At 43.5% G+C, this 25692-nt stretch overlaps 1 protein-coding gene across 1 annotated transcript; it reads left to right on the forward strand.

The window, feature by feature from the left end:
* Positions 1 to 100: 100 nt before the first annotated feature.
* On the forward strand, positions 101 to 25692 carry arrdc1b (arrestin domain containing 1b). The gene is made up of 8 exons (XM_017425474.3): positions 101 to 218; positions 12080 to 12190; positions 15033 to 15083; positions 19177 to 19331; positions 19419 to 19601; positions 20523 to 20699; positions 20778 to 21192; positions 22872 to 25692. The coding sequence occupies exons 1-8, from the start codon at positions 101 to 103 to the stop codon at positions 22934 to 22936; spliced, it is 1275 nt and encodes a 424-aa protein (XP_017280963.1). The 3' UTR covers positions 22937 to 25692.

The following is a 25692-nucleotide window of genomic DNA, read 5'->3' on the forward strand; positions in this document are numbered from 1 at the left end:
GGTGACGTCACGCGCGCTATTTGGGCGGGGCTTGGCAGCGGCAGCAGGTGAGCGCGAGCGCAGCGGCTCGAGCTCGGAGCTGCAGTCGGAGCGGAGCGTCATGGGGAAGCTGCAGGAATTTGACATCACTTTCACCAACAACAAGGTGGTTTACGGTCCGGGCGAGTCCATAGGCGGAACCGTGAGAATCCGAACCGGCAGCTCGCTGCAGTACAAAGGTAAAAAAAAAAAACAACAACAAACACGAAGCGGCTCGGTTCGGTTCGGTTCGAGAAACGGGAGGAGGGAAAACAAACGGGCTATCCGTTAGGCTCCTGCTGCTCCGTGTTTATAAACTTTCTGGTTAAGGTCGACGGATGGTTGGGTTCGGTTCGGTTTGGTTTGGTTCGGTTCGGTTCGGTTCTGCCGAGTCCCCATGTTTACAACCCCGCCGCGGCGTGCTTCGGCTCGGTTCGGGTCGGACCACATCCTGCTTCTCCGGACATGTTGCTTCCTCCTTTAAACTCACGTAACCGTCCGGAAAAAGCCGAACAACATGTAATAATTTTATTTTTGTGACTCTGTCAGGATTTTATTTTTAAAGTAAAATAAAATAAAGTGTTTGGTTCCCCAACCAGCGCTTGCAGTATGTGTTGTGGATGACTCTCACCTACTACCACACCAAATCTCAGCTCAATATCTGCAAAATTAGAGGAGTTTTAGCTGTTTTTACAAGGTGAGTTAGCATTGGCAGCCATTTTGAATCGACTGACCGTTTATAATCAGATTCAGCCCGTCCCAGAAACACAATTTGTCCTCATCTTTCTTTGTCAAATCTGTTGAACAAAACTTTGACCCAGTGCGACAAACAGAAAATGGGATTTTAGCTGATAAGTAGCTGAAACGCCTGACGATCAGCCGAAGGAAGCGGCGTCTAGCAGGTTTTTGATGGATTTTTTTTTTATTTTACCAGTTTTTTTCAGACAGCCGAACGACTTTGATGAAGAAGCTGAAACTGAGTTGTTATGGCTAAAAGCGGCAGAACACTAGCTAAAAGCTAAGTAGGGCAAACAGTTAGCTGAAAGTAGAGAAAAAGCTAATTAAAAGGCTAGCGAGAAGCTGAAAATAGCAACATGATAGCTAAAAGCGGCAAAAAGTTAGTAGAAGGTTATAAATGGGTTGCTAAAAGTAGCATAAGGCTAGCTAGAAGCTAAAGCAATAAAAAGCTAACTAACATCTAAATGCTAGCTAAAAGTAGCAAAACAAAGGCTTAAAATTAAAACCAACAAAATGGTATCTTGATGCCAAAAATAGGAAAATGCTAGCTAAAAGCATAAAGTACATAGAAAGTAGCAAAAGGCTAGGTAGAAGCTAAAAGCTACTGTCCTGCTGCTTTTACCTTCTAGCTAGCTTTTTAATCCTTTTTAGCTTTTACCTTCTGTTCTGCTACTTTTTTGCATTTAGCTACCATCCAACTACAGTTAGCTTTTAGATACCATCCTGCTACTTTTAGCTTCCACCCCCTGTTTTGCTACTTTTAGCATTTAGCTACCATCCTTCTGCTTTTAGCTTCTACCTCATGTTCTCCTACTTTTAGCTACTTTCCTGCTACTTTTAGCATTTAGCTACCATCCTGCTACATTTAACCTTCTAGCTAGCCTTTTAATCCTTTAGCTTAGTTAGCATTTCGTACCCCCAGCTGTTTTTCCAGCGTTTTGTTGTGAATGACCGTCAGCTACTACCACAGCAGCTCTGCTCTGAGAGTCTCGGACCTCGTCCTTCAATCCGGATCAGTTTCGGATCTTTTCCAGCTGCCGATGATCCCGACGCGCCGAAACAGGAAGCTGTTCGATTCCCGACAGAACAAATGTTCTCTTTTAGCTGTTTTTACCTCCTCCAAGGTTGTTATGTTTTCAGTAGTGTTTGTTTGTTTGGTTGTGGAAAAGATTAGTCAAAAAGTTAAGAACGAATTTGTATAAAATCTTCAGGAAACGCCAAACGCGGAACAAGGGGTTAGACTTTGGTGCTGACCCGGTCAAAGGTCACAGGTGACCCCTTCCTTACCTCCTCCGAGGAACGTTTTGTTTTCTGTCGTCTTCGTTCGTTTGTGCTTCTGGTTTGAGTTTAAATCAGTCGATAAACAGCTTTTTATTTTCTGTTCTTCCTCGTTTTGTTTCTTGTTCCTCCGGTGCTCAAAGCGTCGAATCCGTCCTGACATGGAACCGCAGAAATATCCATTAAACGCAGAACAAATCCTTGGATATTTCTGGGAACATTTTCCACCGGTCGTGTTTGTTGGAGCGGGGCTTCGAGCGTGAAATCAGCGTTTTCCGATCTGATCACCTCTCTGAGCTGCAGAATGATAAAATAAACTCAGACGGATATTAATAAGAGAAACGCTGACTGTTTCTCTTCCTCGCTGTATTATTGATGATGGAGACCATTAGACGGCGTTCCTATCGATTCGCTTCTTCGCAAAAACCGTCTTCAAAGCCGAGCCGTGAATGTTTGAATGAGACACGTTACTTACACGTAATGTTGAACGCGGCCCGAGAGCTGCGTCCCTTAGAGGAGATCTTCCTGCTGCTCCTGGCGTCGGATCGGTTCGGTGCGTCGGAGAACCCCGGCAGGGAACCGTTGGGAAAGTAATTTACGACATGGTGTTTGTTCGCGTCGTGGAACGGCGCCGCTGATTACCCGAACGTTTGTGATGCGCCGTCCATGACCCACGACCTCAGTTTGTGGACTTTACGATTCAGAGTTGTTAGTTAGAGGGAAAAGGCAGCCTGATTATTTGATTTAGTCTCTTAGTTTGTTTTCAGATTGCAGTGGGGTTCTGCGGAAAGCTGTCGAACGATTAATATCTTACCTGAGCGAGGAACAGTTTGATAAGGTGGACCAAAACCGCAGTCTTTAAACTTCACAGTCCGTTCCTGCCTTAAGAAGTATTGTGATATTCCTGCAGGAAGTGCATCGGAGGTGCTATAGCTAGCCGCTACGTGTGCTCGCAACTCACCGCGATTTTTTTGTAGACCGTAGAGGCGGACATCTTAAAGTCCTGCAGCTATAAAACTCCCCGAACGAAACAGAGATTTCGAGGTACGAAGACGTGTTCTGCTGCTAATCCTGCTTACAGGAGATCTTTATATTCCTTTGTCTTCACCGGTCCAATAGGTCCACTTGTAAGGGGACAGGTGTATTCCTACGGTAAGCTGAGCTCACCCGGGACCATAGTTTCCTCTTTGTAGTCCTTTCAAAATAAACTACGTTTTCAGAAAGGTGCTGGGATGCTACGAGTTGTTTCTTTTTATCGCCCGCGGTTTGTCCGTGCTCTGACTCTGCAGCTGCATGACGTAGGGATGTCAAACTGCAAAGCTGGACACCTCATGGGTCAAGGGTGATCCCTATTGATTTCAAGGTCATTAGGGGTCAAATGTTAAGGCCACAGGTGACTCCTTTGTAAGAACCTTGTCCGTGCTCTAGCTCAGCAACCGTGTAATGTAGAGATGTTAAATTACACAGCTGGACACCTCATTAGTCGAGGGTGATCCCCATTGATTTCAAGGTCACAGGGGTAGGTGTTGTGTCCAAACATAGCACGCCGACTGGAAAACCACCTTTAGGAAACAGCGTAACGTGTCACTATTGGTTGCCGGTGAATTTGCCTGTTTTAACTGCTCTTCCTGCCAGCTGCGTAAATGTTTATAAAAGATTTTATGAGTTGTTTTAAGACGGCGGCGATCCGTTTACAACAGGTACGATAATAGCTGTTCGTAAACCTTCCACAGCCAAAAACAGCCGAAGTGTGCCGTTGAGCCACCTGATGCAGAAGATGCTGATTTTTCTTGTTTCGGTTTGTTTTGACGAAAATAAAACGTCAGCCGGCGCTCAGCAGATAGATGTTTTCACTGAAGCGCAATGATTTGTGGTAAAACAAACCGCTAGCTTTATGTGGACTTCCTGTTGGTCTCACATGACACACACACACACACACACACACACAGTCTTCTAGTCCTGAGAAAGTCCTCACAAAAGTGGCATTTTTCCACAATAAAGTTGACAGAAATGAATTAAAACTGTCAAGAATTCAGACGTTAATCGTGTTAAATGTCTTAGATTAGATGATGGGATTCGAACAGTCGGTGTAAATGGCTCCCACACTGTTTGTTTGTGATCCCAGCAGTCATTCTTTTTTTTTTTTGACCACACCCTCGTGTTTCGCTCCTCGCTCTCTCTGAAACCATCGTCTGCCCTCATCGCTGCTGAGTCACATGACAACATCAGCAGAGGAGGAGGAGGAAGGATCTGAGAGGAGCGGCATCTGTTCAGACACGTCTGAACCAAAAGTGTTTCCTTCACATCACGTCGCACCGAATCATCAGAAGGATTAATGTACTGATGTTTACACTGAGCCGGGAGGTGGGCGAAAATACGTTCCTGTTTGAGTCAACGAAACATAAAGATTTAAAACAGTTTATTACAAAAATTTAACAGGATTTGATTTGGAAGTAAAAAACTAAAACGATTCAGCTAAAACCAGGACAGCCGAAGCTAAAACTGGGAGAACACAAGCTAAAACAGGCACAAAACGAGCTAAAACATGAATGAAACGAGCTGAAACGGGAACAAAATGAGCTAAAACTGGAAAGAAAAAACTGAAACGAGCATAAAACAAGTTAAAACGGGAACAAAATAAGCTAAAACGGGCACAAAACGAGCTAAAACTGGAACAAAACAAGCTAAAACTGTGAAGCAGAACCTAAAACCAGGACAGCAGAAGCTAAAACAGGCACAAAATGAGATGAACAGGAACCAAACGAGCTAAAACTGGAACAAAACGAGCTAAAACGGTAACAAAATGAGCTAAAACAGGCGCAAAACAAGCTAAAACTGTGAAGCAGAACCTAAAACCAGGACAGCAGAAGCTAAAACAGGAACAAAATGAGCTACAACGGGGGCAACAAAAGCAGGACAATGCAAGCTAAAGTACAATAGTTAAAAGCTAAATTTAGCATGGCAGCAGCAAGAAGCTAAAATTGGCAAAACAATATCTGAAGCCTAAAATCAGAATAAGAGAAGCTAAGCTTTAAAACCAGCAGAACGGTAGCTAAAAGCTAAAATAAATAAACCAGTATTAAAATCTAATATTAGCAAAACGGCAGCTAAAAGTAGCATAAGAATTGAAAGACGGGATCATGAAATTTGAAGAAACTGACGACATCTTGATGTTTTCTTGTATTAAATGTAAAGTTTTTGACTTTAAACAATGTTAGAAAAAAACCAAACGTCCCCGCTTTGCCTCCTATATGAGCCGAACATTTTGATGTGAGAGCAGCTAAAACAGCACAAAGTCTGCAGCGGTGCTGACTCAGCATTCCTGAAACATTTGTCCAGAGGGACGAATGTTTTGTCCCTTTGGGGGGCCGTTTCAGACTCGTCCCGTCGTTCCCGTCTTGGCCTGAGCTGCTGATCGTTTTCGAAACGACCAGCTAATGATTTTAGGACTTTGCCGCTCGCTCGTTTCCTGCTGGTTCCCTCCGCCGGCTCGCCGTGTCATTAACGCTTTCTGCTCTGTTTAATGATTGTCCGAGCAGGTTTTAATCCCTTGTTCTCGGTGGAGGAATGCGGGGAAACGATTACTCAGAGGGCCTCTCGGGTGAGGGTGGGAGGCCTCAGCCAGCCGCCGCTCCTGCCCCCCCCAGATCGAGTCATTTCAATCACGTCTGACCTTTGACCCCCCTAGACAGCGCTCCGTCCGACGCCACAGCTGGGCTTTTTTTTTTTTTCTTTAAATCTGACGACTCCCCTTCTTCCTGTCTGGAAGGGGAAGACGGTTTGCGACGCTTTGCTCACTTCCTGTGCTGCAGAAGAGCCGTTCCTCCTCAAACCGCAGCAGGTATTCGGTGAGCAGCGGCGGGAAAACTGAAAAAAAAAAACCCCAAAAAGTTCTGGTTCTGGTTTGTAGGTATCGGTGAAATGATCCATGATGCATTCAGGACGCTGCAAATCAAAAACGCCACATTATCAACGTCACATAACGGAGTTATTTAGTTAAATGAACGCCGGTGACGTTTCTGCCGAGTAACTAACTCAGTTTGACAGATCCTGAGCTAAAATGTGTGGTAGTAGCTGAGAGTCATCCACGGCGCATACTCGGGGTGAGTCGGACCTGTTCGCCTGTTAGCAAAATATCTCACAGAACCACTGGATCCTAATGAAACCTTCTGGAAATAATCTCTCATATTGGCTGGTGTTGAGCCAGGATTTGGCGTGGTAGTAGCTGAGGGTCATTCACGACACGCGCTCTGAGCGTTCCTTTGGTTAGGACTCTGGACCAGCAGGCGGCGGGCGATATGCATTCTTCGCTTTAAGAAACGTTTTGAATCTGAACACAGAGACGGTGAATTTAACGACCTAAACGTGCAAGGTTAACACCCAAAACCGTCTGAGTTTCAGGAAAACGTTCGCCACGAGCATAACGTCTGCAGGGATGCGTTTACGGGCTCCTCTGACGCCGTGTTTTTCTTTGTTTTTGTTTTGTTTTGCTCCCCGGAAGCAGATTTTCCGCTCGCCCCTGCGAACAGTCGAGGCCCTGTTCGCCTGCGGCGGCGGCGTGGCGGGGCGTGGGGGGTTCCCCACCTTCCCCTTACAGATCAGAAGATCAGGTGTGCTCTCGGCGTGCTGGAAAAGCGAGAGTGTTCGGAGTGCTTTTTAAGATTTAATGAAGTTGGTAAGAGCGGCGTCGGGTTACCTGCAGCCGTACGGCGCAGAAATGTTTGAGCTAAGAGACGGGAGGAGAGGTTTTTAGACTTCATTTCAACAGAGCATCGTTTTCTTTGTGCATCTTGAAGCAAACGAGCCTTGAGTTGCCGTGCATCAACACCCTGGAACGCTTGAATGAGCGTTTGAAGCGCACGTGAGGAAAGCCGATCAATTCGAGGGGTTCTCCTCTTTTTGTTTTCACATTCCCGGCCCCGCGTCGGCTGCGAATCGGGCGCTGTTCTGTCAGAGGAGACGCTTCCTCGGCCGACTTTGTTTCTCGTGAAGCCCTCAGAGGCCGAGCTGGGAGTGATTAAAGGAACAGCCATCAATGCGACGGCGTCCCCTGCGTGCTTCTCAGGAAGGCGGCTGCGTTTTCACTTTCGGGCCAGAGCTCTTCCCGAGGAGTTGATCCTGATGGGGAAAATTCCTCCACGCTCCTATCAATGACCTGTGGGCTCCAGACATGAGTTTAATGAGTTTGTTGGGTTTATAACGCAGCGCTGATTGACGGCGCTCCTCTCCCTGCGCCCACGCAGTCCTGACCTGCGCCGGCTGACGAGTCGTAGCGCTACGATCGTCACCTCCCACTCATCGGACCGCCGAGGAGCGCTGGACGGACTCCCAGGAAAAACATGTTCTGCTGCTGGCCTCCTTCCACCGCCGAGAGGTCCTCTGCAGAGAAGCCAACCGTGCTGGGCATTTTCAAACAAACAGATGAACCCCAACAGCAGCTAAAGGCTAACAGGGCTAGCACGCTAAGGTAGATTTGATGGAATCAAAGAGATCTCCGTGTGTTTCTGTCAGGGACACGTTTGTAAATAAAGTTTTGAGAAGATGCGTCTCTGAGGTTTTTGTAGATTGTTTTTGTCCCCGTTTTTTTTTTCAGAGCGCTGAAAGTGGCTGATGAAGCCGAAACTGAGTTAATACAGCTAAAGGTGACAAAATGCTAACCAAAAAGTAGCAAAAGGTCGGCTAAAAGTAGAAGGAAAGCTAGTTAAAAGTAACTAAAAATAGCAAAACATTAGCTTAAAGTTGAAAGTAGCAAAAGTGTAGTTTATAGCGACAGGCAAAAAAATGGTAGCTAGCTAGATGCTATAAGTGGCAAAAGGCTAGCTAGAAGCTGAAAGCAACAAGATGCTAACTAAAAACTAAAAGTAGTGAAATGCTAGCTAAAAGTAGCAAACACACTAGCTAAAGAAACAAAACACTAGCTAAAAGCAACAAAATGGTAGCTGAATGCTAAAAGTGGAAAAATGCTAACTAAGAGGAAAAAGCAGCAAAAGAGTAGTTACTAGTTGAAAAAGAGTGGCTGAAAGTAGCAAAAGGTTAGCTACAAGCTGAAAGCAACAAGATACTAACTGAAAACTGAAAGCAGTAAAACACTAGCTAAAGAAACAAAACACTAGCCTAAAGCTAAAACTATCAATAGTGTTGCTTATAGCTAAAAGCAACAAAATGGTAGCTAGATGCTAAAAGTAGCAAAAGGCTAGCTAGAAGCTAAAAGTAGCCGAATGGTAGGAAGACAGAGGCTGTAAACTGAATCAATGATTTTGAAGGAATTGAAGAGATCTCTCGGTGTTCCTTTGAGGGAAATACTCATAAAGTTCAACATTTTGAAAAGTATCAAAGTTACAAAAACCAAAAGTCACAGCAGCCGTCAGCTGAACGAGCTGAACGTTTTGACATGTGAACAGCTAAAATGTCACAAAGTCTGCAGAAGTAGGAATAAAAAAAGGCAATGGTTCAGATCAGTACCTAATTACCATCTTAGTTACATAATTACTTCCACCGGGGGATTACTGATCTGTCACGTTGCTTCAAAGTCGACAGACTAAACGGCAGCTTTTATATTTATTTATTAGCAGCTAAACGAGAAGAACTGGAACGTCTTAGACTTGTGAAAGCCACGAGGGCGTTCTCCCGCCTGATGGTGGCGAAGAGCGTTTTGATGTCGAGGAGGAAGCGACGCTCGCAGAGGAAACGAGGACGCGAGCCGACTTCACCTCGTCTGAGGCCCAAGTTCTGCAAATATAATCGCACGTTTTACTCGTGTTCCCTTTGAAGGAAGACTGCGGACGAAAGGTTTTATAGTTTTGACTTCTTTATTTGTTTATTCCTCACAGACACCTGGTTAAAATCCTAACCTTCGTCAGGTCTGCATCGTAACTCCGTCGTTTGCTTAGAAACCGCTTCACTTCCTGTTTCATTTCTCCGAGCATCGCACGGTCTGACCTTCAGGGTGCCCTCACTGGGACCTCCACTCATGTCCCAAATGTTGTCCCTTCACGACGATGGACTTCCCAAGTTGTTTGGACGTGACCTTTGACCCTTCCCGGATTGTTGTTGCTTCTGAGGTCATTGCTGTTGACTTTCTGCCTTGGAGCGACCGGGTCGAATGTGTTAAAGGTCTTAAAGTGGGAAATTCTGTGAAAGGTTTACGAACAGTTAATGTCTTACCTGCTGTAGATGGCTCCCTGGATGATCTCAGTTTGGAGAAATCGAGGTTAATTCTGATTAAACCGACGAGGTGTTTACATCTCGCCAATCTGCTCGGAGTTCAACTCTGAGGTCGTACCCAGGCCTATCTGCAACAGGTAAGATACCATCGTTTTAACCCTCCTGAGGCCTCCTCTTCCTTCCTTCAGGATCGTGATGAAAGCATCCGTCCGTTTCGCTCCACGTTGCGAGCCTCTCTCTGTCGCCGCCGCAGAAAGAGGATACGAACAGATGACCTCTGTGGTGACCTTTACGAGCCGAGCCGGGCTCCTCGCTCTTCCCCCACAGACAGCAGGAAGCAGCATCTTAAAGCCGGCGGGGCTCTTCCTTGGCATCGCTTCTGGGAAGAACGAAAAACGAGCGTCTGTTTTCCGCAAATCGGGCAGGTGGCTGCAGGAGCCGAGCAGATAAAAAGATGTCAGTCGGCTTTTTATCCATTTCTTTCACCTAAATCTGTGCCAGCAGCCCCGCCGGCGCGGCGAGCCCATCCATCTGTCGGCGTAAACTCGCCTCAGGAACCTGCTTCGGGTGACGCCGTCGTTTTTAGATTGGAGTCCGAGCGCTTTTCTGTTGTGGGCGTCGCTGCTGCTCGACGGAAGGCCCCAGCGTTCCTCGAAGGGGAATCGTCTCACGCTGAGGAACCACGGAGCGACGTCAGAACCGCGAGCCTTTAGCCCAACATGCGTAAAACCGTTTCTGTGTCGGCTAAGGTTGATTAACTGTGGCCGCCATCTTGATTTGGATCGACTCCAAAACTTGATCCATTACTGTCTGAACGTTTCACTCAAATTAGTTTGATGGTTCAGGACGTATTTTGCTTTGTTGACTTAAAGTACTACCACATCATATTATATCAGCTTTAGTATTACTTTGCCTCTCTAAGTTAAAATAATTTATTTATATTTTCCACTACTTGTGTAAAATACAGACTGGGTTAATATCTAACCAGCATAAATAATGGGAAATGTGAGGAAATGTTGGTTTATTTAACTCTTTTTTTAAAAAAAAAAAAAAGGTAATTAATAACTTAATCTTTGTCAGATCAATGAAAACATGAAGGTATTTTTAAAAAGTGACGTATAATCTACCATTAGTAAGTGTATTAAGTTAATATTGGATAGCTGCAAAAGAAAATAAACGACAATATGTGGCCTGATTTGTAAATATTTTCTTTGTCAGATTTTTTTTTTTTAGAAGTGGACGTTATTTGATGCTGACAAAATCTTTTTTGAAGCGGCGGTGGCGTGGATTATATGTATTGTATTTACATAAAAAGGTAAACTAAGTGTACCGAGAGCTGAAGAAAGGGGAAACCTGTACGGTAACATTAGCCCAATCTGTGTTTGTCTTCCTCTGTAAGAAGCGAGAAATCATCGTTCTGCCTGATTTCCCAGCGTTTGTCACGGTTTCACTGTTTGGGTTCGTTTTCTGTGTCGTCCTCACGATAAGATGACACTCCTCCACTCAGCTTTATTTATATACCACTTCTTAAAGGCAGAGGTGACTCAAAGGGCTTAACAATGCAAACAATAAAAGGTAAATGTTTTATAAAACCCCAAATAAATGCAACAATGGAGACGTACATGTAGATTAAAGGATAGGTCTTGGTCAAAGATTGCGTCGAAGGTTTTTGACAGATGTACTAGATGCTGTTGAATTATTTAATTCCATTAAGAGTTATATTTTTAGTGTCTTCTTGAGTTTTTCGGAGCAAAAAAAAAGGACATCCGTTTTCTGAACATGAGGACATTTGAGGACATCCAGTCTTTCATGTCTTTAAGGCAGACCTGGATGAGTCATCTGATCTCATTGATAAATAAATCTGCGTGTCGTCAGCAGAACGATGGCAGTGCGTCCATATATATAAAGAGAACAGAACTGGGCCGAGAGCAGAACCCTGGGGGACACCATAATTAACTAGAACATGACGCGGACACGTTATCGACACGCGCAAATTGAAATCTTTCAGACAGATTTGACTTAAACCAAGCTAAGGCCGTTCTCTTGGTCCCGATGATGCTCAGCGTTTAAGATTTCTCGTGGATCTCGCTGAGATCCAACATGGCCGACACAGATTGGCGACCGCCATCAGAAGCTGTACGATTTGTAACTTTGATTCAGGCTTTTTCATTAAAACTAAAATCATTTTCTGAGATAATTGCTGCAGCTCTGGAAGGCCCGGAGGATTTAGCAGCTTCTGCTCTTTTATTATTTTTGACAATCAGGATGTAAAATCCTGAATTTCCATGTCGGAGTTTCCAAACCGACTGTTTTTTTTTTCCCCTGAATTAATATTTAATTCGACCCGCAGAGAAAACAACCGAAGAGCTTTCTGACATTATGAGAAACAGTTTTTGTTCCTATTCAACTTCTTTATAAATATCTTTTGCATCACATGAGGTAAAATGAAATGGTAGCGAGTGAGAAGGGCGGCAAATTACCCTCCGACTAGAATCCGTTTGTGCACAGCAGCAGTTTGATTATTTACGGACATTTTTTTCCAAAGTTTAGGTTTGTGTTTTATCTATTTATCCTTATTTTACCTGGAAAGTAAGAAAAATCATCTCTTCTTCCAGGAAGTCCTGGTCAACATGGAGGCATAACAATCAATTAAGAGTCTCGGCCCATAAATATATCATTAAAGGGCAATATCTACATACAATTATCTATGGAATCAGATATTTTGTGATTTCTTTTTTTATAGTCTTGATAAATAAAGAAAATTACATGGAGAATAACTTCCGTTATTGGTATCACTGGAGACGTTTTAGTCTCTAACGTTAGTGAACGCAGGTTGTTTTCCAGGGAACAAACGAAATCTGCTTTCTGATTCGCTCCGCAGCCATCAAGGTGAGCTGTCAGGGCTCCTGTGGGATCTCCACCAAGGCGAACGACGCCTCGTGGAGCCTGGAGGAGCAGTACTTCAACAGCACGCTGTCAGTAGCCGATAAAGGTAACACAACTCTCACACCAGCGTACAGTTTGCTTCTAACCTTTTATTTTTTTATGCAAGTTATTCAGATGGATTTCTGCTAAAATGCTTATAAAACGGTGCAACGGTTAAGGGGCTCCAATCGGCCATTTTGTTAATTAGAACATTTATCCGACTTGTTCAAACAGGAAAAGCACAAGATACCATTTTTTCCCTTGTCGTAACAGCAGTGTCTGCTGCAGCTCTAGTTAATTATAGATTAGGCCGTAACAAACATTAATTTCTAGATTTGGATGTTGCGTTCTAAAAGCTTTATAATCAAATGAGAATTATAAATGTGCAATCAGGAGGAGTTAGCTTGACCCAGAGTAGCTGTTAGCTTCAATCTGTGTAGCTGTTAGTTTCCCTTTTAATAGCTAAGGTTAGCTCTAATATAGTGTTAGCTTAATGCTAATACAGTGTCAGCTTCAATCTTTGTTGGTGTTAGCTTCACCAAGTAGCTGTTAGCTTGACCCTGAGTAGCTGTTGGTTTCCCTTTAATTAGCTAATGTTAATTCTAAGGTGGTGTTGGCTTAACTCTAGGACAGTGTTAGCTTGATTTTTTGTTGGTGTTAGCTTTTTTTCTGGGTAACTGTTAGCTTCACTCTAAGTAGCTGGTGATTTAACTCAGAATAGCTGTTAGCTTCTCTTTGAGTAGCTGTTAGCTCGGCTCCCCCCGTTCTCCAAACTTGGATCAGTCCGGTTGTTGTGTTCTGCAGATAAGATCCTCACCTCCAACACTACTTTCCCCGGCCTCGCCTCAGAAAGTCCCTCAGCTCTGCCTCGGCATGCCGCTACTTAGCTCGAAGGGTATTTTTGGCCTTTCAGTTAACCGCCAAACGACTTACAAGCAAAAAATCCCCAAAAAGACAGTGTTCAAATGGAACTCAAAGCAGTAATTGTTTTTTGTTCTGTTTTTATTTTACAGCATTTAATCGGCAGTCGTATATTGTTGTGTAAAAACACCAAACACAGTCCACAAAACCAAAACAATAATTCACAGCACATCTAACTTATTCAGTCCTTATCCTATTCTGGGCTGGGCAGCCTTGGAAGATTGAAAACACACACACACGCACACACCACTGTTACATCTGTGCCACTGTGGGATTCTTAATTTCACTCATTCACTTGCAGAATAATAATTTAAAACCAGAAGAGCCGGTTTTAAAAGAAAAAAAAAAAGTGTCAGCGTACCCTTCTTTGGTGTTCCTGTTTCTTTCGGTTGTTCGTTTTCGTGCCTCAAGAAGTAAAAAAAAAAAAAAAAAAAAAAAAAAAAAGAAGTGAAGAACAGGCACTTTAACAAATGACTGAATATTTTGTGCAAAGATTGAAAAACCTGCATTAAAACCCGCATTAACGTGTTAAAAAACAACATTTATAGAAACCTAACTAAATGAGCGTAGGGAATTTCCCAGAGTTAAAAGGAACCATTTCTGCTGAACTGCACAGAAGTGTTCAGTGTGTGTTTAGAAGCAGAGATTAAGCAGATTAATCAGCCGACGTTGGCCACTTTTTTTTACCAAACTGGCAATCGGCCGTGCCTCTATTAAGATGCAGCAGCAGCTGCTACAGCCAGCTTACTGTGACTCACAATTTGGTTTTAGTAAGCGAGGATGCTCTTCTTCATACTTCTTTTAGGTGTACAAGTACCTCTAAGACTTGCATTTATTTCAGTTAAGCACCTGTGGTTACACTCTGTTAAATGGGAAACACGTGTTGGCCAAAAAATAAAAAAATAAAAACAAAATCGGTGTCGTATATCGGCCTTCGGCTGCCCTGATTTTTCAAGATTGGCCTTGACTTACGAAAAATGACTTTGACAAAGAAAATAGGCATTGATTAAATAATAAATTACTAAATAAATTGTTGTCAGCTGCCCTAATTTCTAAAAATCGGCATTGGCGGAAAATACCGATGCTGTATATCGGTTATCGGGCCCTCTATCCGGAGAATTATTCAGCTCGTTAAGGTGTTCAGAGAGAAACGGCGGCTCGCCCACTTATTGGGTCCTTATGTTTTGGTTTAAACTTGATGGCTGTAAATGACATTCTGTATTAATTACCATAAAGACAAAATGTGAAAACGAGTCGTTAAATACTGATTATTGAAGAACAATTTAAAAATATCCGGAAAGTTGTCGTTAAGTCAGGAGATATTTTGAACTGTTAGCAAAATATCTCACCAACCAGTCAGTGGATTTTAATGAAACTCAGAAATTAATCATTGAGTGAGCATCTAAAACTAATTAACTTTTGGAGTCAGCCCAGTTCAAGATGGCCGCCTTAGCTAATCGACCATAGCAAATGCAAAAAATGGCTGCAAGTCCGTAAATTTGGCCCGTTTTTGAGGTGAAACCTGGTGCGGTAGTAGCTGAGACTGATTCCGAACCCGTGCTCCGAGCGCCAGCTGATCGCGCAAGATCTGTCCATTTACCTGTTAGTGTCAGCTGTGTCTGTTAGCAAAATATCTCACGAACTGCTGGAAGGGTTTCTGATTGAACCAAATTCAAGACGGTGCCCACAACCGACTGATTCTGAAATAAATCTGTAAATTTTACAGATATTCAGCTAAATTTTGGTCTGGAAGTAGATCATCTATGTCTGCATTAAATGTTGGCTTCAACTTTAACCGTCTGTTAGCAAAATATCTCAGTGAAACGCAACAAAACACAAATTAGGGTTGTGTTTATCTTCAAGACTTGAATCGCTGGTGGTTATGTGGTGATCCTTTGACTGCACAAAGGAAAGCCACCAACACAGACACAAACCAGAAGTTTCTGTCCTCCTTGTAGCTGACGGGAGGTTTTTTTATTTTCCTGCAGGGATTCTGCCGCCGGGCGAACACAGCTTCCCGTTCCAGTTTCTCATTCCAGGTGAGTGAAACTTTAAAACCTCGGGTTCCACGTGTCGGACGGCCGGCACGCCCTCGGTTACCCGTCACCGATTTTCCCACAGCCTTATCGAAGCTGACGTCTGCGACGAAAAGCAAGCAGGTGATAACCCCCCGCTAGTTTGCTCTGCCTCCACCTCGGAGACCTTTATCTCCGAGAGGGATTGGAGCGCCGGGTTTCCAGTTAATGTTCAACGGTCTGAGCGGAGAACGCTGCCCTGATGGGCGACTTCACGTCTGAAACCAACACGAAACTTTCTCACAAATGCTTCTGACGCCGCCGGCAAAGAAAAAAACCGCAGAGATGCAAATAAGATAAAGTTCTGCTGAACATGCTTGGCACCTGTTTTCGTCCGGTATCTTTTTTTTTTTTCTACTCTTCCATGCATGGGTGGGCTGAAGCTCGGGGAGGGGTGGGGGCTGTTTTCAGCCCTCCCTGTCTTGTTGTGCAACCACTGTTACGCTGTTCTTCGTGCCTCTCTCACAAGGCCCCTCGTCTTCACAGCATCAGCGTGAGACACGTTGACTGTCAGCGATAAGACGCGGCTGCGGAGCGTCTCCTGCTGCCCCCTGCTGGCGCAGAAACCACCCAGGACTAACCGACAGAGATCCGACAGTTTTGAGTTTTCTCTGCAGCGTCTGTTTCTGAAACCGCAGCTCTACGGGACGTCAGACGAATCCACTGAAGCAAATCTGCCTTTAGGGTCATGTCCTGCTCCTGCTGGCGCTGGCGCCACTCGAAACCTTCAGCCGTTGGAGTCGTTCCGTCAGCCTCCTGTTGCCTTTTGTTGCTCCTCCGCCTCCTTTGCTCCTTATTCGTGTTGACACAGGAGTAGTTCAGAGCGATTCTGGGGAGTTTTTGGCGTAATCGGAGCTAAAAAGGTACCCGAGTTGGTTTTTAACTCATCAAAAGAGGAACTGAAGTGATTTTGGATCTTTTAATTCAAAGTTACTGCGTGTTTGCTTAATGAGAATCAACGGACTGAATCTTTGTACTATCCAATTTTTTTTTTAATCCATCTGACAGACTTCTGGTGCGTCTGGTCACGTCTTCACTTTAAAAGGATAGTTCAGATATTTCGGTGTGCTCTGTGGAAAGCTTATAAGCAAACAATATCTTACCTGTTGAGCTCAGCCGAGACCAAAGTGGATTTCTGTTGCCCAGTTTCAGAAGTTTCATGGACACAATTTTATAAACCCTTATGTTTTCTCATAAGTTTAACAGTAAATGGTTATTTTGGCAGAAATATATATTATTATTCCCGCTGAAAGTGCTGCAGCTAGCTGCTGCTGCGACTGCAAAGACAAACAGGCGGTATGACTACCTACTACTACAAACTTATATTAAAGATCTTCTTGTTCACCCTCAGACTGCAGGTTTACTCGTGGTTCCTAGAGTTTCTAAAACGGGAGGCAGAGCTTTCAGTAATCAAGCTCCTCTTAAGTTCCAGTTTCTGTCCGTGAGGCTGACACCCTGTCTGCTTTTAAGACTTTCCTTTTGATAAATCCTATAGTTAGGGTTGGGTTTCCTGAGCTATCCTTTAGTTCTGCTGCTATAGGCTCAGACTGCTGGAGGACAAATTACATGTCCTCACTCCTCTGCTGTCTTTACTCGCTCTAATGTAATTCTTTCTATCATTAACATGATTTTCTTTGTCTTTCTTCACATAAAAACTAAACCTTGACTATAGAAACCACACCTGGACCAGTCATTCTGTGTTTGTCTCTTTCCTGTCCTGGTCCTGGTTCTGGTTCTGCTGGAGGTCTCTTCCTGTTAAAAGGGAGGTTTTCCTCTCCACTGTCGCCTCCATCCTGCTCAGGATGGGAGACTGCGTCGAAGTGAAGATTTGATTCAGTCTGCTGCTTCCTTGGACGGATAACGTTTACTAAATGTTTAATTATTATGTATGTGAAGGTTTTTGTACTTAGACCTGAGATGACTTTTAATTAAACTGAATTATAAAGAAAAATTTTCAAAATTAAACTTTGTTTTTAAGCTAATAAATGTAAGCCAATAATTGTTTGTAATCTTTCCATAAGAACCCATTTCAGATGATCTGAATGATCTGTTTCATCTCATTTGGGCTTCTTCTGTCTCAGCTGTTGTCCTTTTGGTTGTCTCCGTCTCTCTGGAGTTCTGGTTTTGGTATCAGTGAGACTTTGGGGGATCTTCTGATCCATCAGCGCAGGTGTTCCTGTAGAGCGTCATCTCTCTGGTCTCGGTTTCATTCAGGCTCCTATATGCAGCGATCCTCCCCCCTGTTTCTCCTGTAATCGGTTTAGCTCGGAGGTTCTGGACTGTGGGTCCTGTCCTCCCTGAGATAATTAGCATCAGACGCCTCCTGTGGCCGGCTTACTGTTTCAGCTGCTTATCTAATAACGGATTTACGGGTTTGATGGTTTGGATCTCATTTCTTCTGTCATCTCTGACCCACCTGGATTAAAGTTTAGTTCAGGTAGATTTTCAAATAAAAAGTAAAAAAACCTTCAGAATCAGTTAATTTTAGCTGAATCTGAAGATTAATCCTCAAATGTCTGGATAGGTACTGTTTGTGTCGATGGATGTTTTTGCTGAATTAAAGCAGAAGTAAAGAGCAGGTTCACTGCTTGTGTTTACTTTGGGGACAGGTTGTTCTCAGAGTAAACAATAGATGCAACACGATAGCAGTTATTGTGTTTTAGTGACGCGTTTCAGACTTTGTAACGGAGCAGTTTAACAGTACACACTTTAAAGTATGGAATCAAACATCAAAGGTGATCTTGAGCCGCGTCAAAGGTTATCCATAACTGTATCAAACAGTTAGAATTTTACTTTGAGGTGTAATAACTTCATATTTGTGCTGATGAGATTTTTATTTTAGTTTAAAGAAACATCACCTCCTTCAGATGCCTGATATTGATGCATCTCTAGTAAAAGTTGGTTTGGACCGTTAATCCGTCTCCTGTCAGTCTGTTTGAGATAAACTGCAACAAAATGTCACCAATCCATCTTTTTAGGTCATTTTTAGATTATTGTTTGAATCCTACCACCGCAGGTTTGGGACCTGTTTTTTTTTTGTCTCCACTCCTTGTTTGCTTCCCTGATTTCTCCCCAAGTCGCTATTTTTATCTTTCGCTCCTTGAGTTTCTTCGCCTCCAGCTTTTCCCCTCTTTGTTGTTCTCACCTCCGCGTCCTCTCCCCGAGACACAAAAACACAGTCCTCTCTTTTTACGTCAGATCAGAACAACAAGCTCCTTTTAGGTTTGATCTGATCGGATGGAGCTCATTCTCAGATCAGTCGTGCCTTTTTATATTTTGCAAATGTGGTTAAAAAGAGCGTTTATTTATCGAGACTTTGATGTGAAACAAATAAAATCAACCGGTTTTTATTTTATCTTTGATTTTTGCTTAACTTCTCTCTTTATTTTGCTTTCAGTTTGCATTAAACAAATGTCTACAAACAATAAAACGTGTTTGAAATCTTTATAGTAATCTTTATAGAAGTCTTTATAGTAATTTAGTGGTTAAAAAGATTTGATCAGACTATTAGTGGAGCACTTTTTGTACAGCTAAGAGTGATTTAATAACAAGGGAAAAAGAGAAATAATTAAACAAAAAAAGACAGAAAACAATGGCTCCCATCGCTACAAAACAAAGAAAATTGTAACAATATTTATAGGAAAAACAAATGAAACAGAAATGATCTTATTATGATTTGGATTAATGAAAGAAACAGAACTTTTATTGTCCTTTACGAGCCCAAATTAAAAGGATAAACGCATAAAAACAAAATAAAAAGGACATTTTCCTTTTAAATAACATACTTTCACCTCTCAATGGGGGCATTTGCATTATTCAAGCATAGTAATAAAGATAAATATTAAAAAAATATACTAACAAAAGAAAAATGTGAGTTCAGATTATCAGACATTTGTATAATAATTACATCTTAATTAACATATCAATTAAAATTAAAACTTAAAAATAGACATATTTGCAGAGTAAAAACGGTTTGTAGTTCCTAAAATAAAAGCCTTATTTTATTTTTTCCAGACAAAGTTACATCTGTTTGTTTGTGTCCAAACCTGTCCCTCAGTTGCTGTCCCCACGTCCTTCGAGGGACCGTTCGGGAAGGTGATTTCCCGCGTGAGGGCGGTCATCGACACGCCTCGCTTCTCCAAAGACTACAAATCCCAGAGGCTCTTCTACATCCTCAACATGCTCAACCTCAACGAGGTTTCGGGCATCGAGGTAGGAGTTTCTGCCCACTTTTTACTTTTTATTTTTTATTTTTGTTGTTGAGACTGGGGGTGAAGATTTAATCTGTGACTTTTTCAGAACCCGAGTTGTGCGGTGACCACTAAGAAGTTCAACTACCTCCTGGTGAAGACGGGGACGCTGATGCTGAAAACCTGCAGCGACATGGGGGGCTACATTCCGGGTCAGGTCATCAAGTTGGCCACAGAGATCCACAACAAGTCCGGCAAAGACACGGGATACGTCCTGGCGAGTCTCATCCAGGTCAGTTGGTCTCCGGAGGACGACACAAGGATCCTTTCACTCGCTTTCAAAATAAAAGTCTCCTAAATTAAAGACTCGGTGCGGTGAGAAAGGATCTGCGCCTTCTTCTGTTTTTGCTTCGTTTTGGTCACACTTAAATGTTTCAAATCAGCAAAAATTAAAGTGTATTAAAGTTTTATTAAATGGAAAAAAGCTCTCCAAACCAACCTGACCTTAGTGGAAAAGTAATCACCCCCCTGATCTTTGGAAAGCTGAGTTCAGTTTCACCAGATGATTTCTGCCAGACCTGCAGGAGAAGCTACAGATCCGTTATCCGTGGAACAGCGGTGAACCTTCCCCCCAAAATGGCTCCAAGGGCTCATCGACGACCCGCCCAGGAGGTCCAAAGATCCCAAAGCCACCCAGGACAGGATCTAAAGCTCTGCAGGCCTCACCAGCTTCAGTAAACGTCAGAGTTCATGATTCAACAATAATAAAAAAAGAGACAAAATGGCCTCCATTGGAGAGCTCTACGACTGAAACCACTGCTGAGCAGAAAGACCAGTCTCACACAAAAATCCATCCCGAGACTTCCGGGAAACTGCTGCGTCTGAAAGTAACATCAGGCCAACAGTCAAACACGGCAGCGGTAGTGTGATGGTCCGGGGCTTGGATGGAGCCGTGGCTTCTGCTCTCTATTCGAACATCCCGAAAGAGAACGTCGCTCAGGTTCTTCAGCAGCGTTCCTCCGCAGCCGAGAGAACGACTCAGCTGCAGGTTTCACAAACGCTTGATTCGGCTGTTTCAGCTGAAGGTGGCAGGTCTGTTTGGGGGAGCTTTTTTTTTTTTTTTTTTTTTACACGCTAAAAAGAAGCAAAAACAGAAGGAACCTTCCTGAATGTCGTCCTCATTCTTCTCCTGTCTGGATGTTCTGCTCCTCAGAAAGTCACCTATAAGACGAAGCGGCCGGTCTACGACCTGCGGACCATCGCGGAGGTGGAGGGCGCCGGCGTGAAGGCCGGGAAACACGCGGAGTGGAGGGAGCAGATCATCGTCCCTCCTCTTCCTCAGTCGGCGCTCGCCAACTGCAGCCTCATCGACATCGAGTATTTCATCCAGGTGAGAGCGACGGCGTTTCTTCGTTGGATGGAGGCGGAGCGTTTCCGTTTGTTTGCTGAATCCCGTTTTGCGTTTTAGGTGGCGCTGAAATCTCCGGAGGCAGTCGTCACGCTGCCCATCTTCATCGGGAACATCCCGGTGAACCTGTCCCCCTCCGTGGCCATGCCCGCCGCAGGAGTGATGCCGAGCGCCCCGCCGGTGGAGGAGGACCCGGAGGGCGCAGCGGGGTTCTCCGGCGACGAGCTGCCCACCAAAAGCCACTCCCAGCAGGACCCCTCGGTGCCGCCGGTCACCATGTCTCCCAGCGCCTTCAGCCATGCTCCGGGCGCCGCGCTGCCGCCCAACCACAGGACGCCCAATGTGTCGGCGCCGCTCTTCTGCTTGTCCACAGGAGCGACCATCCCGTTCTACACAGAGGGAAATGTGACTCCAATCCCCACTTCCTGTTCCCTCATCCTGCCTCCAGAGTACAGCAGCTGCAACTACCCCCAGGGTAACGAGCTCTAAACGAGTAAAGATGTTTATACCGGTTTAATTAACTAGTTATATAAATGCTGAGTCGGCAAAAGTAGCAAAATACTAGCTAAAAGCTAAAAGTACCAAAGACTAGCTAAAAGTGGCGTAAAGCTAGCTGAAAGTAGCAAAAAAGCAGCATAATGTCAGCTAAAAGTGGCTAAAGATTTGCTAGAAATGGCATAAGGCTAGCTGGAAGTAGCAAAAAGTTTGTTAAAAGCTAAAAGTACCAAAGACTAGCTAAAAGGAGCAAAAGGCTAGCTGGAAGTAGCAAAAAAGCAGCATAATGTTAGCTAAAAGTACCAAAGACTTTTGTGAAAAGCTAAAAACAGTGAAATATTAACTAAAAGCTAAAAGCAGCAAAAGGTTTGTTAGAAGCTAAAAGTAACAAAAGACTTAAAAATGGCAAAAGGCTAGCTAAAAGCAGCAAAAAAACCACGCTAACAGCTAAAACAGGCAAACTTTTTAGTAAAAATCTAAAAGCAGCAAAATGTTGACTACAAGCTAAAAGTACCAAAGACTAGCTAAAAGCAGCAAAAGGCTAGCTGGAAGTAGCAAAATGTCAGCTAAAAGTGTCTAAAGACTTGCTAGAAATGGCAAAATGTTAGCTAAAAGCTAAACGTACCAGAAGACTTGCTAAAAGTGGCATAAGACTAGCTGAAAGTAGCAAAAGGTTTGTTTAAAGCTAAAACGAGTGAAATGTTAGCTAAAAGCTAAAAGCAGCAACATTTAAGTATAAAACTAAAAACAGCAAAAGGTTTGTTAAAAGCTAAAAGTAACAAAAGGCTAGCTAAAAGCAGCAAAAAAACACGCTAACAGCTAAAACAGGCAAACTTTTTAGTAAAAAACTAAAAGCAGCAAAATGTTGATTACAAGGTGAAAGTAACGAAGACTAGCTAAAAGCAGTAAAAGGCTGGCTGGAAGTAGCAAAAACCAGCATAATGTTAGCTAAAAGTAGCTAAAGACTTGCTAAAAATAGCAAAATGTTAGCTAAAAGCTAAACAGACCAGAAGACTTGCGAAAAGTGGCATATGGCTAGCTGGAAGCAGCAAAAGGTTAGCTAACAGCTTAAAGTAACAAAGACTAGCTGAAAGGAGCAAAAGGCTAGCTGCAAGTTGCAAAAAAGCAGTTAAAAGTTAGCTAAAAGTTGAATGTTTAAAATGTTAGCTTAAAGTAGCTAAAGACTTGCTAAAAACAGCAAAATGTTAGCTAACTAATTACTAAAAGGCTCGCTAAAAGCAGCAAAAGGCTTTTTAAAAACTAAAAGTAACAAAAGACTTGCTAAAAGTGGCATACGACTAGCTTAAAGCAGCAAAAGGGTAATTAAAAGCTAAACGTAGCAAAAAGTTAGCTAAAATACCAAAAGATTAGCTAGAAGTATCAAAGACGTAGCTAAAAGCTAAAGTAGCAAAAGAAAAAGAAAAATGGAGCCAGTTTGATGAAGCAGATGTTTTTGAGATCTCCGTGTATTTCTATGGGGAGAAAATTGAAAATAAAGTTAAATATTTTGAAAACTATAAAAGTTAGAACGAGCTGATGGTTGGCTCCCGAACGAGCCGAAGGTTTTGATGTTCGAACGACTAAAATAACACAAAGTCTGCATAAAAATCTGTACAGAAAATAAAACACACGATGATTCTCCCTGCCATTGTGTTGCAGAGCCGCCTCCGACGTACGAGGAAAGCTGCAGCAGCGTGAACTCCAGCTTCGCCAGCGAGCAGTAGAGACGGGCGTGGCCCCGCCCACTCTGACCCGTCTGAACGGAGGCGTGCTGAATGGAATCGGACGATGACTCCTCCCTCGTTCTCTTTTAAAAACTCAAACAAAAAGGGATCATTTCTTCTTCAGAGCTTTGGTTTCGCCTCATGTCCCTCTGGGTCCGAACGTCCCCGTCGCTGAAATGACTCTGGACCTCCGTCCCTCGGCGTCCAGGACGTTTCGGCGCCCGGAGGACAAACTGTCTCTGCGTCTGTGATGCTTTTCAGGAGAACCGCAGCCTCCGGTTGCTTTCCCTGAGAGCCTCGCGGTGAAGCAGGTCTGGGCGGGACTCGGCGAGGCGCCGCCGCAGGTGTCGGTTCCTCTGCCGCACTTGAGTCACGCGACCCGCCAGCAGAAACGACGACTCCGGACCGGAAGGACACGAGACCCTCCTGTCCGATGGACGTCTCTGAGGTCGTTTCCTGCGTCTTTGCCTTTCACACTGGAGTTTTAAAAAGAAAACCGATCCGGTAAAACCCGACAAACGTGCCGATCTGTGCACAAATCTCAACCCACTCTTCTTTACATTTTGCTTCCGAACAATCAGACTCTCTTGGAATCTGTTAAAAATGGCCGCTTTTCGCCTCGTAATTAGTGCCTGATCATTTTCAGAGGAGTCTTTTATTTGCTCGAGGAACCACTTAAAGGCGCTCGGCGTGGCGAGGGTTAATGTCTCCTTTAAATTAAAAAAATTTATGAGCAAACGTTGCAAACGGCTGCCAGCTGCCAGGTGTTTGTTTACCTTCAAAAACAGACGAAATGATGGAGAAGTCGTCAACAGAGGCGACGTCCACGGGCAGTTCTGGTGCCCTGATCTGTTAAGGAAAATAAGCAGATAAAAGGACTTTGTTTACATTGAGCGCAGACCCACATTTCAGAATTGCATGTGAGTATATCCGGAAAACTACCGGAGGAAACGCTTTCAAACTTCATCATTTGATGTACGTCAGGATAATCTTTCAGGTTGTTTGATTTTATACTTTGTGAGTTCCTTTAAGGCTAAACTCAAGGGATGAGCCGGTGTTCTCGACCCCAACAGATCTTAGCACAGATCCGACTGTAAATTGGATCTTTAAGCTCTTTGTCAGCAGCAGCCTGTCGCAAAGATGAAATCAGTTTTCATTTCTTCAGGTAAATCTGTGAAAAATGGCAAAAAAATTAAAAGTTTGACGGACTGGAAATGGGATTTGGCTGAACGTTCTTTTAGAAAAACATGAAACTTTGGACAAGTTGAGGACAAAAACGGAAGAATCGGGTCGTGAAAACTGAATTTCTATCAGATGAATAAACGAATCTGTCAAAAACTGGAGAAGTTTTCAGCTAAAAACTGTTTGGGACTCACCTGAATGGAGCTGAAATCCTTTCAAACTGTTATATTTGTTTGTTTTTTAATAGATTCAACAAAAGAAACGGGACAAGCTGCTGGTAACAAACAAAAAAAAGACTGAAAATGTTCAGGAACCGGACTAATAATGAGATAAAGAACTGCCGAAAACCTTCCAAAGACTTGAGGAACTTCTGATTCAAATTTAAAAAGTAAAATTAAAAAACTAAAATCAGACACAGGACAGGATTTACTCTTGTTTCCTGACCGTAGTTAACATGTTGGTTTGTATAAATTATACTTTTGGGGCATTTTGTTGAAAGATGAACCTCAGTTTTCTTGCATGTGCGCCATCTTGTGGTCGGTGCTGGTACAACAGCTGGAGTTTAACCCGGTGGGGTCCAGACCTGGTCCTGGAGGACCTCCGTCCTGCAGGTTTTAGATGTTTCACTTTAAGGTTCTGCAGAACCCTGATAATCAGGAGTCCAAAGCACCTGAACCCTGCAGGACGGCGGTCCGCGACCAGGACCAGGACCAGGACGCCTCCTTCAACCTGAGCTACCAAAGCCGAGGGTCGTTTCCGTCGCCTTAACGTTCTCGTGGAGTTGAATCATCTGAACTCGTTTAACTTCAGTTCCAAATCTGCCCCCAGGTTCAGAACCTGTGTTCAAGCGTCCCGTTTGCTGCAACTTTTTTCGTTTTTGTCCGTGTAAATGTAATCCCCCTTGAACTTATTTATGAATGTCGTTTTGTTTTGCACAAAGTTTCATTTCAAGGCAAAAAACCCCACCAAAACAAGCCAATATATTTGTTCATTTGTACCCAGGACTGTGTGTATAAAAGCATTTTGTCTCCTTTTTTTTTTGCGGAAAAACTGATAATGTCGAGAGTTTTAAGCACCACTGAATGTTTTTTGTGTTTTTGTCGTTTTATCATGTTTTAAAGCAATCAATGTCCATTTTAAATTGTCAGGAGTTTGTGTGTTTTTTTTTTTTACGCCTCCGCAGGGAAAGTGCTTCGTTGATGTGACTTGATGCCTTAAACGATCTGGACTCTGAGCCCGTCGAGGACGTGACGCCGATGTAGCTTCAGAGAACCGTCCCCCGCTGGACGGTAGATCTGAAAAACTCTGGTTTTATTCTCGTTTTAAGAAATATGTGCAATCCCTCCTGTTTGTCGTGTCGCGTCGCCCCCCTTCTTTTCTGTTGCTCTCGTCACCAAAAGGAACTAATAGCTTTACGAGGATTTAACTTTCTGTTGCTGAGTGGTGTTTGGGTTTGTTTTTCTACCTGTACGCAGTTTACAGGTGCAGCGTGAACACGCCGATGGAAAGTTTCAGCTGCAGGATCAATACTGGACGATATAATAAAGTCACATGACGTTTGTTTTTATAGCTCA

This window comes from Kryptolebias marmoratus, linkage group LG14 (assembly GCF_001649575.2).
Source record: "Kryptolebias marmoratus isolate JLee-2015 linkage group LG14, ASM164957v2, whole genome shotgun sequence".
Lineage (NCBI taxonomy): Eukaryota > Metazoa > Chordata > Actinopteri > Cyprinodontiformes > Rivulidae > Kryptolebias > Kryptolebias marmoratus.